Source organism: Dipodomys spectabilis, unplaced genomic scaffold (assembly GCF_019054845.1).
Source record: "Dipodomys spectabilis isolate Male_0828 unplaced genomic scaffold, ASM1905484v1 ptg000004l, whole genome shotgun sequence".
Taxonomy (NCBI): domain Eukaryota; kingdom Metazoa; phylum Chordata; class Mammalia; order Rodentia; family Heteromyidae; genus Dipodomys; species Dipodomys spectabilis.
In genome coordinates, this window is record NW_024870681.1 from 12,151,266 (window position 1) to 12,166,271 (window position 15,006).

The following is a 15,006-nucleotide window of genomic DNA, read 5'->3' on the forward strand; positions in this document are numbered from 1 at the left end:
GAACGGCCATCTCAGATCTCAGCTATGTGAGTAGCTAGGATGACAGGTGTGAGCCACCCAACAGGTTCCTATGGTATAATAGGATGCATGTGGTTTTGGGGGTGAGCCTCAGGTGAGCCATTGTGTGGCTGGTGGTCACAGACTGTGTGCATAAGGCTGGGTATGACACATTTTGGCTCCTGTGTCCCTGCTCAGTTGTCACTTCACAGAACAGAGAAGCTTCTGGAAGTTGCCCCCGGGGATGCTAGTGGCACATCCTCAGGGGGCCCACAGTTCTCTCCTGAGGAGGGTGTGCGACCCTTCAGGGAGCTCCTTCTAGGTGAAGAGGGGTCCCAAGCCAGGCAGGGCCAGCACTTGCCAGGAACAGCCTTTATTCCCATGGGGTGCCACATCTGGCATCTCGCAGTCAACCCTCCTCGGGGACGTTGAGCTTCTCCTTCACCCCACAGGCCACCACGGCGAAAAAGAACTCGGGGAAGAAGGTGCGGATGTAGACCGCGACCTTGGGGACAGGGTTGGCTATGAACACCTCTTGCTTCTTCCTCCGCACCGTGCGCATCACCTCCTCGGCCACCTCTACTGGGTGCACGCCGTAGCCCAGCTTCCTGGAAAAGACTGAAAGCCCCAAGATGGGGGTCAGGAGGCGGGGAGTGTCTGAGGCCTGGGCCAGGAGCAGCCTGGGGTGAACCCTCTGCCCACCCAAAGGGACGGGAAATGCGTGCACCCGCACAGACCAGGCTGCCAGGCCACACTGATATCTGCTTGCCACTACCCCAGGGGTGGGTGGAGGTGGGGTGGGGTGACCTTTCAATCCTGCAGACTTCCCTTTTGCTGCTGTGAAGTGGTCCTGGCTCCTACCTCCCGCCTCAGTACCTCCACCAGATGAGAAGGTAGGAGGGCTGGGGCAGAGCTTAGAATGAATTATGGGCCTGTCAAGCAGCAGTGTTATGGAATTGAGTTTGTTCAGTGCCTGTTGGAACCACATCATTGTCCTCAGCTTGGAGCCTTCCTCAAGGTAGACCTGGAGCCTTTGGCAAAGATGAAGTGTTTCTATGTGTAGAACGTTCGAGAATATGACATCATGTATTTGTAGAGTATTCCTTGTAGGCCGGTGAGCTGGAAACTTCATCTTTCTTACAACTCAATGAGGGTAGGAATTTCTATTAGCCCTCATTTTCCAAAGGGGAAACTGAGGTACAGAGTTATTAAGAGATTCTTATTTGGGTGCCAGTTCCGGGGCTTGAACTCAAGGCCTGGGTACTGTCTGCTGAGCTGCTTTTGCTCAAGGCTAGTGCTCTACCATTTGAGTCAGAACTCATCTTCTGGCTTTTAGTTCTATTTTTTTTGGTAGTTTTTTTTTTTTTTTTTTTGAGAGAAGATGAGTCTCACAAACTTTTCTGCCTGGGCTGGCTTTGAACTATGATCTTCAGATCTCAGCTTGTAACCCTTAGCTAGGGTTACAAGCGTGAGCCACCCACACTCAGCTTCAGAGACTCATTTTAAGAATTGAATCTATGTTCATCCATTTTAAGTGTGGCAGAGGCAAGCTTCCAGCTGTTCTCTGGCTGGACACCACTTCTACCTAGGGCTCCCTCCTTGGACAGGGCAGGTGCTTACAGGCCAGGTTCTCATAAGGAACAGGCCCAGAGGGCAGGTTTAGTGTGTAAGTTCAGCTTGGCCTGGGTCTGTTGTCTAGAGGTTGAGCTTCTTTATCAAGAGGTCTCAGGTCTGAAGGTGTGTACCTCACCCTAGACTCATGTTTCAGGAACACCCACCTTGGGCCCAGCCACACAATGACCCCTCCCAACCCCCACCCCCAAGCTCCCAGCTTCCCTCTGAAAAGCTCACATTTCCAGATGGAGGGCTCCCAGTGTCCTTGCTCTGGATACACATGGTAGGACCGGATGAAAGTTGGGCTCACAGTGCTAACCACCACGTCATATTCCTCTACTTCAGCCCGAAGGCAGTCAAAGAAGCCCAGGGCAGCGTGCTTAGAGGCCGCATCTGGAAGAAACATCAGCCAGAGGTGGGTGCTGGTGTGGGAAAGGGCCATCCCTGCTTCCCCAGAGATGCATTAGAAACACAACAGCTGACCTAGATGTTCCTCAAAGCTCAGGGCTGAAAAGAGCCTCACAAATCCACCTCAGACCCAGGCACTGGTGGCTCATACCTGTAATCCTCGCTACTCAGGAGGCTGAGATCTGAGGATCACAACTTGAAGCTACCAGGGCTGGAAAGTTAGTGAGATTCTTATCTTCAATGAACTAGCAAAAACTAGAAGTGGAGTGGAGGTGTGGCTCAAACAGTAGAGTGCCAGCCTTGAGCCAAAAGTTATAGGACTGTGCCTAGGCCCTGAGTTCAAGCCCTAGTACACACACACACACACACACACACACACACACACACACACACACATACACACACACACACAAAACTGAAACAACAAAAATGATGACAACAACAACAACAAGAATAACAACAATAAAACCCTTGTTTAGAGAAAAAGAGCAAAAGTCAGAGTTAAAATTGAACTCTGATTAGCAACGTGGCTGCTATATGACTATGGTTAATCATGTGTTTTGTTTTTGTTTTTTTTTTTTGGTTTGTTCTTTTGGTGTGGTACTGGGATTTGAATTTAGAGTCAGGTGCATTCAAGGCAGCCATTTTATAGCCGAGCCACACTTCTATCACCTTTGTGCATTGTTTATTTATTTAGTGCCAATCCTGGGGCTTTACACTCAGGGTGTGGGTGCTGTCCCTGAGCTTGTGTGCTCAAGGCAAGCACTTTCCCACTTGAGCCATAGCTCCACTTCCAGCTCTTTGGTGCCTAATTAGAGATAAGAATCTCATGGATTTTTTTTCTGCCCAGACTGGCTTCTAACTGACTAAGCTTCAGGAGGAGAAAAACCTTATATTTTACACCTCAGCATCTTCTGAGAGGACTTGCATACTCCAAGTGCTCAAAATGTAAGAACTTTGCTGGTTGCTGGTGTTCACACTTGTAATTCTAGCTATTTGGAAGACTGAGAATAGGAGGATCTTAGTTCCAGGTAGAAAAGTTTGCGAGACCCTTTCTGAACCTGTGGTGCATACCTGTCATCCCAAGATAGAGGGGAGACTGACTGGGAGGATCGAGGTACCAGGCCTGTCAGGGCAGAAAAGTCTATGAGACTCCAGCTCCACAAAAGGGAATCCAGATGTGGTGCATGAGCCTGTTACTCCAGCAACAATCAGAAGCCTACAGCTGGCACATGGCAGCTCAGGGACACGCTCAAGTGGGAAGTGATATCCTATCCTAAAAGTAAGCAGTGAAAAATAGGGCTGGAGATGTGGCTCAGTTGTAAGAGTGCCTGCCTAGCAAGCAAGAGGCCCTGAGTTCAAATTCCAGCACCACCATTACCACCACCAAAAAAAGGAAAAATAAAAGGAACTGAAGGAATAAGACCCAGCAGAGAGCCAGCTCAGCTCATCTATGGGGATGAGACATCCTCCCCCCCCTCATCTATGGGGATGAGACATCCCTCCCCACAGTTATGTGCCTGGTCATACGCGGACAATACCTCTGTCACTTAAGGTGTACAACATACAGATTCATCATCTTCGCCTTTGCAACTTACAAGCTGTACGGAAGGGGACTCCAAACTTCCCTTGGATGTTGTTTACTAATACGATCTGGCCTGTCCTCCGGGAGATCATGTTGGGAAGTAGGACTGGAAAACATAAGGCATCACTGTAAGGAATCTTGGAGAGGAAGTAGACGGGTAGAGCATTCTTTACAATTTCTTTGCTGTGCACACACACACACACACACACACACACACACACACACACACGGTTACACAATTCCACAATTCATTCCCTAGTGTGGATCTTTTCATTTTCTTGTCTTTTCTCTTTTGAATAGACAGGGTCTCACTATTTATTTATTTTTCTAGGCTGCCCTTAAACAATGATCTTCCTGTTTCTACCTCTGAATAACCAGGGTTATGGTCAAGTACCATCATACCCTGCTTTGGATTTCATTTAAAATGAAATGTAGGGGAAAGAAATGCTATAAACTAAGAATACAAGTGGAATATGGACAGAACCAAAAATGAAAAAAGAAAAAACCTCAAAGGTTGTTTAGAGACTCAATTTCCAGAGTGGTCAATGAAACTTAGCACCTTCTTGGTAGAGATGAGCAAATGGACACTCAGAGCTGTGGCCAGACTCAGGTCCCTGAACAGGGAGAGGCCCACCCATCGGGGCAACCTGGCCTGGCCTTTCCCACTCTGCTGCTTTTGCTCTGTGAGCTGTTGTCACTGAGAAGTTGCTGTTGGGGCTTGATGGACAGAGGTACCTTTGCTGGCCCACTTGGTATCTGATCAGTGTTGGACTTGGGGGAAACTTTTCTCTGGTATACTTTCTAGAAGGTCTAGAAAGTCATCTCTCTGTTCTAAAGGCTTCTTTTCCCTCATTGATCCTCCATCTCCAGAGGCTCCTGAAATGGAGCTGGCTGGTGAGCCTATGACTGGAGACCAGGCCTTCTCAGCCTCTGCCATGCACCCAATGCCATGTGTATGTGTCCCTGGGAATTCTGCTTAATCAGATTCTGTTCAATGGATACCTCCAGCTGTAACTCCATAGGCTGCAGCTTGGAGCCTTGAGCTTTGAGGTGAGAAGGCTATACCCACAAAGTCTTCCAAGCCCCTCAGTTAGGTCCATGCAGAAGCCACCACTTCCCCTCTAAAGGTAGACATCGTCTGCCTTTCCTGTTTCAGTGCAAGGATTGAAAGAATGCATCCCCAGCAAGCGTGAAGCTCTGAGTTCAAACCCCAGTACCACAAACAAATGGACAAAAACAGTCAAAAAACAGCATCTGTGTAACAGAGAAGTAAAGAATACAGAATAACACACACACATATGTTTAAAGAACACTGGTGAAGAGTAGGGATGGGAGGGGGGAATAAAGAAAGAATGTGGTACAATTACTCAATAATAATAAATAAATATTAAAGAAAAGAATACTGGGCCAGGCACTGGGGGTTCGTGCCTGTAATCTTCGTTCCTTAGGAAGCTGAGATCCAAGGATCACAGTTGGAAACCAGCCTGGACAGAAAATATTATCTCTAATTAACCAGGAAAAAGCCAGAAGTGGAGCTGTGGCTCCAGCCATCGAGAGCCAGCCAAGTAAGAGCATGAGGACCTGAGTTCAAGCCCCATTATCACAAAAAAAAGACACTGGGCCTCTTGTAGTTTGATGATAAATCCGTTTTCCTTTTTATTTCTGAGGACAGGAACATTAACCAACTATAAAACTGATGTAGAAAAAAATAGGTCGAAGATAAAAAGACATCTCCAGACAGGTTGAATGAGAAGAGGAACATGGGTATGGAAGCACAAAGAATCAGAGAGCGGAGCTGGGGGGAAGAGTGTCATGGACAGGGAGATTGCAAACGTAGTGGTAGCATATTTCCAACAGCCCTTTTTTATCAGCATTCTCAGTGATTGTGTTTAAGGCTCCTATTACTGAAGTTGGGAGCCTCTGATAGATTGAGTGACATGGCTATCTGGCTATGTCACAGGTCCTTTCTTGGTGTGTGGTGGCCTAGAAACCCAGGGGGAAATGGAGAAGCTCACGAGACCTTTGGTCAGAGTGATGGGTCCAAAGTAATTGGCGTCCATGATCTTCTTGTCCAACTCCAGGGAAATCTTGTGGGCAGGCCCCTTCATCTTCACACTGGCATTGTTGATAAGGATGTCCACACAGCCATAACAATCCAGGACTTCTTTTGCCACATCTTGGACACAGCTGATGTCTGAGAGATCCAGGAGGACCAACTTTGGGGTGAACGTCTGCTGAACCAATGAGAGAATCATGGCTTGTGTGGGACCACTTTCCCCTTATAAACCTGAGGGGCTCTCAATCCAACAGTCTTTCACTGCTCTAGAAATTCAAAGTGCATGGGATTCCTATCAAGAGACAAAACTAAAGGAAGTTGTAAACATGTAATTCTGGCCAGGGTTCCCAAACCAATAAATCCAAATGAATACTGCTCTTGATAATGGTCCACTTTGGAGGCCATGCTCTGGTCCCAGTGATGACATCAGTACTTTGAGCATTTCTGAGCTCCTTTTTGGAAATTGCTTTCCAAACTGGATGATGGGCCATAAGAAAATCCTTCTCAGCATACATTAGATCCATATTGGAACAGCATCTATGAGCTAGGTGCTGTGTTTGGCTCTAGACATTTGCTGCTATCAGGACTATTGGGTCTAGGGTTAGGAACAGTTGGAAAAATTGGTGATACCATGAGGTGGTTCATTCCTAGTGTTTGATAAACAGTAGTTCGGAGCTATGCCCTTGAAGAGTAGGTTCCCTATGTTTTATTTTTGTTGGTCATGGGGCTTGAACCCAGGGCCTGAGTGCTGCCCCTGCGCACTTTTGCTTAAGGTTAGCACTCTACCACTTAGATCCACAGCACCACTTCCTATTTTCTGGTGGTTAATTGGAGATGAGAATCTTACAGACTTTCCTACCTGGGCTGGCTTTGAATTATGATCCTCAGATCTCAGCCTCCTGAGTAGCTAGGATTACAGGCCTGAGCCACGGGTACCTGGCTGAGCAGGCTCCCATTGGGTGGTTAGGGTCCCATGAGACATCCTTGATCTTCTGCATTCTTACACAAAATCAGGGCTAGGGTCAGTGTCAAATTATTGGTGTGGTGAATGGTCAAAATAAATGAATCCCTGATGACTGGTGGATAGACCTAGATCAAGGCCAGTGGGCTAATCACACCACATTCACCTCAGGTAATACCAAACTTCCTCCACTCAGCCCAAGAACTGTTCCTGAATAACGGATGTAAGCTAAGGATACCCATGAGTTCCCAAGGCCTGCTGGGAAGGCATTACCTTGCTGGGGTCAGCCACGCTGATCAAGGCATCATAGAGGCTTTCCAGCCTCTCCCAGTTCTTCCCACACAGCACCAGTCTTGCCCCACCTGTATGGAACACTCGAGCGCATTCTGTGGAAAAGAAGAAAAGCAAGGTATACTTGATGGATGAAGCCAATGGTGGTTGAGCCCCTTCTCTTAAGAACTCAAAAAGTCAAAAGAATTCATAGTTGTGTCATGATGTTCTTCCAACCCTCTTCCAAGGCTAGAAATACTTTTTGGGGAGAGGTGCCCGAGACTGAACTCAAGGCCTTTCACAAGCTGAGCAAGCACTCTACCACTGAGTTATCCCAGCTCATCTAGAGTCTTTAAGACCACTATCCTAACATAGCTCCATCTAAAGATTGGGAGAGCCACCATGTTTGTGCTATCTGACTACCATTCTTCCTGCTGCACTTTCTCTGTGTTAGGTCCCCCCAGCCAGGGCTCTTCTTATTAAAAACATGAACCTATTTCCTGTCTAATTAATTTAACTCTGGGCTAATTCCTGATTTACTCCATATAGGACCTTCTGACTGTTATTGTTGGTAGACATATAGTATTCTTATGGAGTAATATTTGTTTTTAAAGGAAAACAGAGTAAGTTTATTTGAAAACAGTGAAAGAAAGGATTGAGAGACTGTCCATCCAGTGAGGGGCCCCAAAGAGAATTCCAAAAGAGTCTTCTTTGGAGTGTGGTTGGAGAACTAATCTTGATGTTTAAAAATAACAGTGACATATGTGGACAGCTTGTTCATTCCATGAACTATTAAAAGAAATCTCTGCATATTGTCAGTTGTCGAGAGATGAATTACAATTCTTTTCATAATTTTAAGAGGCGGTGTATGTTACCTTAGGTCCCATAGGGCCAAAATCAGAGCCAGAAGTATAAGAGTCCAGGGTTCTTGAGGGATTTCCCTTCAGAAAAAAACTCATCAGGGAGTGAGGACATGGAGCCGGTGTCAGACAAGAAGGTGGTGCCAGACAAAGTCTAGCTTTGGCTAACCCAAGGACAACTCGGTAGTAATAGGAACCCCAATCCAGAACTGTGCTAACCCGGGGGACCATTTTATAGCATGTGCATCAGGAAGAAGGTAACAAAATCAGAGGTAACAGAATGGTAGAGGAGAACCTGCAGGGACTGCAAGAGGGCAAGAATTGATTTCAGCAACATTTAAAGGAGAAGATCTGGGCATTGGTGGGTGGTCACAGGCAGTGCTGAGATTTGGTGGCTGTTCTCTGAGTAAGGCTGGGTTGTCACTCTTGCTGAAGACTCTATGAATACAAGGTGACACAGCATCCCACTTGGCTGAATTGTGAAGGATTGGGGCAAGGTCAGGAGTGGATGTAATCCATTTGTTTGATTTCCATAGCTTGCTATTGTGAACCCCAACAGGGTCATTTTACTTGTAGGGCGATTCTGGTTCAGTGGTACCCAGGAGTGCTTTGGATTCTGTGTGTGTGTGTGTGTGTGTGTGTGTGTGTGTGTGTGTGTGTGTGTGTGTGTGTGTGTGTGTGTGTGTGTGTGTGTGTGAGCTCTTACTTTTTGCTGGTCTTGGGCTTGACAGAGGATAAGTTGGAGTCTGGAATCACTGTCATCAGCCACACATGGAGGGCAGGCCCTTAGTTCACATACACCCGGCTTCTAAAGTTGCCTTTAAATGTGTGAGCATATATCTTTCTGCCTTGTATCTCTTTCCAGTGTGGGCCAATGAGATGTAGTAAGAAGTAGTGGTCATGACAGACTCAGTCATGTTTCTCTGTCAATGTGAGTTTTGCGCTGGAGACGTGACTCCTGGGGTCCTGATTAATACAACCAGTAACCATAACTGAATGAAATTTAACATATGAAGCAGATTATCAAACCACATGTACATCACACAGCAGTAGAGAGAGCAGCTACGTAGTAATACACACCAATGACAACACAAGAGAGTTGCGATGTATCTTCAAACAACAGGACAAAGATAATATATGTAGACCCTTCTTACCCCAACAGCAGCTCTAGGCAATTCTTATCAAGCTGGCAAGGGGCATATACCAAGATTGACACATCTAGCCCATTTAAAAACCCTCAAGAAATTCAGAATTGAAATTATGTAGTGAATCCTATGACCATATTGGAACCAAACTGGAAATTGATAAACATTACAAGATAATTGATAATTGATAAACATTACAAGAACATACTTATCTAAATGAGTGCCTTCCTCAGTCAAATGTTTAGACTAATAAAATCATTAGACTGCTTATTAGATAGACTTTTTCCCCCCTTTATTGTTTTTGGGGCTTGAACACAGGGCCTGGACACTATCCCTTAGCTTTTTGTGGTCAAAGCTAGTATTCTTTTCTTTTTCTTTTTTTTTGGGTCCGGTCATGGGGCCTGAACTCTGGGCCTGGGTGCTGTCCCTCAGCTCTTCAGCTCAAGGCTAGCGCTCTACCACTTGAGCCACAGTGCCACTTCCGGCTTTTTTCTTTTTGCTTATGTGGTGCTGAGGAATCAAACCCAGGGCCTCATGCATGCAAGGCACTGAGCCACGTTCCCAGCCCTCAAGGCTAGTATTCTACCATTTGAGCAAGAGTTCCACTTCTGGCTTTTCGATGGTCAGTTGGAGAGAATCATCTCATGGACTTTCCTATCAGATCGGCTTTGAATTGTTATCCTCAGATCTCAGCCTCCTGGAAAGCTAAGATTGCAGTTATGAGCTACCAGTGCCTGGCTAGATCAGCATGTTTGAGCACTGTTGACTGAGCATTTGGATGCTGGGGATACCAGCTGCACAGAACACTGGCTTCACCATGGGAATAACTAGGGAACACAGAGAGGGAACAGTGTGAGAAGCATGTTAGTGTGGGTGCACGTGTGCAAAGAGCCATGGGATATAAGATAGAAGTTAAGGTGGCAGAGGAAGCTCTCTAGTAAAGGCCACATTAGGGTCCATGTGTCAATAGCCTGATCCGTTTCTAGATCACACATTCTATCTGGAGACTTTGCTTTTCCTTAAGCCTTTAACTGAGAATGGCCTTATGTGGACATGTCTTTTCAGTTTTCCTGGGCAATGCTGTTGTCTGCTGTCTGGTCTGATTGGTAAATATAGTGCCCTGGTTTGGCCCTACTCCCTTCTAATGAGATAGGAGATCTTCAAGAATTGCTTCTCTGATCCACTATGGGGACATACAGAGAGCCATATCTATCTGATTTATGCTTTTAAAAAGTAAACATATGACTGACCCAAGATGGTCACTCATTGAGCTATAAGCCATCCTCAAGCGTGTAGATTAACTTTCACTGTGATGTTCCACAGAAGCAGCAGCAGGCTTGAGAGGAATCTCAGAGAAGGTGTTTCTCAGGGTAGAATGCTCCCAGCCTTCCAGAATTACTCTTTGGAAAGAACAATGCTCATGACACAGTGGCCAGATAGTCATTTTGTTGAATGACTAATAGATGCTTGGCTGTGTGGACTTTCTGCTGGATTTGAAAAAAAAATAACAAAAACAATAGTGAAAATTGCAACTCAACTCAATAGCAGATAAGGTTGTACTAGCATTGTTTGGGATGGGAGAGTAAGAATTTTGAAAAACCAAAGGGCATTTATTGGCCCTTCATCCCAGAAGCCACTAGCAGAAGGACCTTGAGATGATCTAACTCAGAAGATGCTAATATAAATGCCTACAAGACTTGGAGGTAGCTGTAGAAGAACCAGGCTACGGTAGGGAGTAGTGGGGTGTGTGGCCCACTGAAGTGGGCACACTGTACCTAAGTGTGATCATCACCAACATCATTGCTAATGCTTGGGGAGGGGGCACTTCTAGGTGCTCTGTTAAGTGCTACCTGCTCTGAATTTACTCATTGCTCACAGATACATCACGAGCTAGAAGTTGTCTAGCATCTTTGTTTTACAGATGAGAAATGCAAAGCAGGGAAGTGAAGTCACCAGCTAGAAAAGTGCCAGAGCCAAGTCTGGGTTTCCATTGAGTATGCCACCAGCATGCAGCTGCAGCTAAGGACTTTCCTTGCCTTTTGCCATTTCTGGAAACTCCATGAAAGCACAACCAGTCGCAGCATACACCACTCTCAGCTCTTAAGACTGTGAGTTTACAACTCCCAAAACATTCCAGTCCTCTCAGGTATCCCTCAAGGAAGACATAGCTTTCCCCTCAAGGAAAGAAACAGAGACATACCCTGAAGAACCCCAAAGTGATCCCTCCCCACCTGGCAGGTGCTTCTTGGGTAGAGATGGGCACACACACACACAACACACACACACACACACACACACACACACACACACACACACACACTCACGGGTGGAGCCAGCTTACCCTTGCCCAGTCCTGAGATGGCATCTGTGATGACCACTACTTTGTTCTGCACGGCAGACTTTGACCACAGCCTGGACACCTCCTGATAGATGAAGAGGAGACCGCTGATCCCCAACAGTAGCAGAGGCAGCATCAGCACAGCCATGATTCCCATCTTGTTCTGGGGGTTGGATGGGGGGCAACAAGGTGGAAAAGGTCGGCTTTGTGGAGATGTGACTCTCAGAGTAGAGGGAGGGGAGCCTGGGGCTGCAGAATCCTTCAGGGACCTCTCTGCTCTGTGCAGCCTGCAGGCCGCTCCCCAGATAAGTGAGCTTGCAATCGAATAAGAAGTAAGAAGTTACTTACGGTGTCTCCAAAAGCAAATTTGAGTCTGGGGGGCTGGGGATGGGGCTGCCTGCCCCACAGGTTAATGACAAATTTAATTAAAATGGATCTGCATTTCTTGGAAGGAGATCCATGTGTGAAGTCTACTTGCTTGGGCCCTAATGGTTATTTATAGCTCTCACTTGCACTAAAAGGCTTTTCAGGGTAAATATAGTGCCTGTTCTGATATTCAGGGACACATGCTGGCTGGATCTGATTTCCAAGGTCTTGCCAGGACTTTTAAAGCTCTCCTGGCCTGTTGGGCTATCAGAGCTTCCCTGTAGCTTGGGGCTGAGCACTAGGGATCAGGCCCTGGGATTTTCAGTACAGCCACCCTTGCCCTCACTTCCTGTTTCAGATAGTTTGAAGGCAGATCCCCTTCTGATTGGGAGTGAAAAGCCCAGAAATACTGGTATTAAGCAGAGTGGAGACTGTTGCAGAAGGAACCATTGACATGCAGCCAAGGAAAAAGCATTTTTTTTAGAGTGTTGCTTATCTACTGGAGCCTGTACCTTTGTCCTTAACTGTAAAATGGGAGCAACAGCCTCATCTTACAGGACTGTCAGATGGACAAAGTAAGAGTGCACAGCATAAATCTGGCATAGACCTTCACACCCAAGAAGATAACCATTACCTTTTGGGATGAAAAATGCTAAGAAGCACGGTTGTTTTGTTGTTGTTTGTTTGTTTTTGCCTTTATCATTTGAGAGGAGAAAAAGGGGGTGGGTGCAGAAGGAGAGGGAGGAAGTATGTACACATGTGGAAAATGAACTATATAACATGTGGGCAGGGATGAGAGGGGAAAACCCGGATGAAAGTGAAGGGAAGGGAGACATTGACAGGTACTCATGACTTGACTTATGAAATGGTAACCCTTCTGTCTACAGCCCCTTCATAATAATAATAAAATTATATAAAATGCTAAGAATTTTTCCCTTTTTTTCTCACATGCACGAACACATGTGCATGTGTGTGTGTGTGTGTGTGTGTGTGTGTGTGTGCGCGCATGTGTGTGTGCGTGTGCATGCACGTGCTGCTGCTGGTGCTCCCCCTTGGCTTTTTCACCCAAGGTTGGAACTCTGTCACTTGAGCCATACCTCCTCTTCTGATGATTTGCTGATTAATTGGAGATAAGAGTGTCATTAACTTGGCAGATCATAGCAATTGATCCTTCCATTGTGCCTATGAAATGCCAGACCTTATTCCTAGATCTGCACACTTCCTAATGAATTTAGTCTCCACATCTTTGAAATAGGATTATTGTTCTCCTTTTGCAAGAGCAAACTAAGTCACAGAGAGATGAAGTGGCATGGCCACGTAAAATAGAGAATCTGGGATTTGTTTCGATAATGATGATGATGATGATGATGATTGTTGTTGGTTGTGGGGCTTGCCTTCAGGGCTTGGGCACTGTCTCTGAGCGCTTTGTGCTCAAAGTTAGTGCTCTACCATTTTGAGCCACAGCACCACTTGTGGTTTTTGAATGGTTAATCGGAGGTAAGAGTCTCATAGGGACTTTTCTGCCCTGGCTGGCTTTGAACTGTGATCCTCAGAGCTCAGCCACTTGAGTAGCTAGGATTACAGGCATGAACCACTGGTGCTAAGACTGGATCTGGGATTTATATATGCAGTGTCTTAGGTTTACATTTTTTTTGGTCACTGCAACCAAATTTCAGATTTGAAAAACATGTATTTTGAGTAGTCTACAATTGTCTGAGCTTACTGTTTCTGGCCTGTGATGAGGCAGACCATCATGGTGGAAGGGTTATGGTGGAGGAAAGTGCTCCCCTCCTGACAGCCAGGAAGCAGAGAGCCAAACACAGGAAAGGGCTAGGGAAGAGATATATTTTCAAACGCATGCCTCTAGTAACCCACTTTTTCCAACCAGACCCATTCTCACCTTCCAACCTTCTAATCGCCCATTCCTCACTGCATTAGTTCATTGAGGAAGTTAGTACTGTTATATCGTGGTCACAATCAGGGCCTAAGCTGTCAGTGAGCCTTTGGGACCATTTTATAACCAAGCTGTAACAGGTGAGTTGTCTGGTTCCAGAGTTAATTCTCTTAACCATACCTTATTTTCATGCAAAATGGTGTGTGTGTGTGTGTGTGTGTGTGTGTGTGTGTGTGTGTGTGTGTGTGTGTGCGTATGTGTATCTGTGTGTGGATGAACTGGTGCTCCAATTCAGGGCTCAGCTCTTCTTTAGCTTCTTAAGGCTGGTATTCTATCACATAAGCCACACCTCTACTTTCACTTTTTGCTGGTTAGATAGAGGTAAGAGTCTCTCAGAGCTATCTGCCTGATTTACCTTTGCCTGCTTTCCTAAGTAGCTAAGATTACAGGTGTGAGCCATCAGCACTTCACACACACACACACACACACACACACACACACACAGACACCAATCATCATTCTAGATGCCAGGAATATAAAGAACAGTTTCTATAGAGAAAGTTCCAGTCTACGAGTGAACAGATATCAAACAAATCATTTGGGTACACTGAAAGCATTAAAATCTCCAGCAGGATCTATCTTCCAACAAAGTGATATGCAGGGAACGCCTTGGCTCTGTCTCTGTCTTTAGCAATCTGCAGGGGTGCTCACCGGCTGCGTTCCTGTGCTGTGCACGTGTGATTTGTATGCTTTTCTCTTTGTGTGCTTTATTTCAACGCAACTGGCCTCTTTAAACTTTGAAAGAAACAAAAGGGCCTTGGGGGCTCAGGAGTCAATTCTGACTTCAGCCTCTATGACTATCGGCCTTCACTCCTGTCCTACTGTTCACATTGGTCCCTGGCTCCTTTCTCTGTCCAGTGATGCCAGTTTCATTCATGCAGCTCCGGAAAATTCATTTTTTTCCTGGATGCTTTCAGCATCAGTCTTGTGAGACGTGTGTATTTTGAGAGAAGTACATGTCTTTTTGGGAACATTTGCAATGGATTTTCTTTTCTCTAACAGATTTGACTCAATATCCTCACAACCAGGCAGGAAGGATCTCTTTACACAAATATGCAAGGAGACAGGCTGTGTAAGAGAACCAGCTTAGAGACAAGGGCCTCTGAGACTTGTGGGTACTAACTCATCTTCCCAGGAGAGCAAAGGACCCAGGGAACACACATGCTTTGAGATGCACACATTGCAGCAGAAATCATTTTATATCTTTTTAAATAGTCTCCATGGAGCAAAATACAAATTTCCATGCAACTGACATTTATTACACGCATGAGCTCAACAGAATCCCAAACACAAAGAAGTTAGTTGGATTTTTTTCCATTATTTTTTGACTGTGGTGATTCAGTACAAATAGATTCAGAATTTAAAAAAAAATGGAAACACCAAAGACAACTATGATATGTTTACTAAATACATAAATACATAAAAAAATGAACATGAACTATGACATGCATA

The 15,006-nt window shown here is 45.7% G+C and overlaps 1 protein-coding gene across 2 annotated transcripts; it reads right to left on the reverse strand.

Moving 5' to 3' along the window:
• Positions 1-359: 359 nt before the first annotated feature.
• Positions 360-11,397, reverse strand: Dhrs7c (dehydrogenase/reductase 7C). Of its 2 annotated transcripts, none has more exons than XM_042693914.1 (6): positions 11,238-11,397; positions 6,895-7,007; positions 5,625-5,835; positions 3,618-3,710; positions 1,849-2,004; positions 360-615 (listed from the first exon to the last, which is right to left on the reverse strand). In XM_042693914.1, exons 1-6 carry the CDS (start codon positions 11,389-11,391, stop codon positions 407-409), a joined length of 936 nt encoding a protein of 311 aa, XP_042549848.1. In that variant the 5' UTR covers positions 11,392-11,397; the 3' UTR covers positions 360-406. The 2 variants fall into 2 exon arrangements, with proteins under 2 accessions (XP_042549848.1, XP_042549853.1); XM_042693919.1 differs by having other exon boundaries at positions 5,625-5,838; positions 11,238-11,391.
• Between the last annotated feature and the right edge of the window lie 3,609 nt (positions 11,398-15,006).

Coding starts and splice junctions, on each gene's coding strand:
- Dhrs7c (XM_042693919.1), bottom strand. CDS start 11,391: ATGGGAATCATGGCTGTGCTGATGCTGCCTCTGCTACTGTTGGGGATC. Junction 3,711..5,624: donor ACCCATCACTCTGACCAAAG/GTCTCGTGAGCT, acceptor TATGTTTTCCAG/TCCTACTTCCCAACATGATC. Junction 2,005..3,617: donor AGTCCCCTTCCGTACAGCTT/GTAAGTTGCAAA, acceptor TGTTTCTTCCAG/ATGCGGCCTCTAAGCACGCT.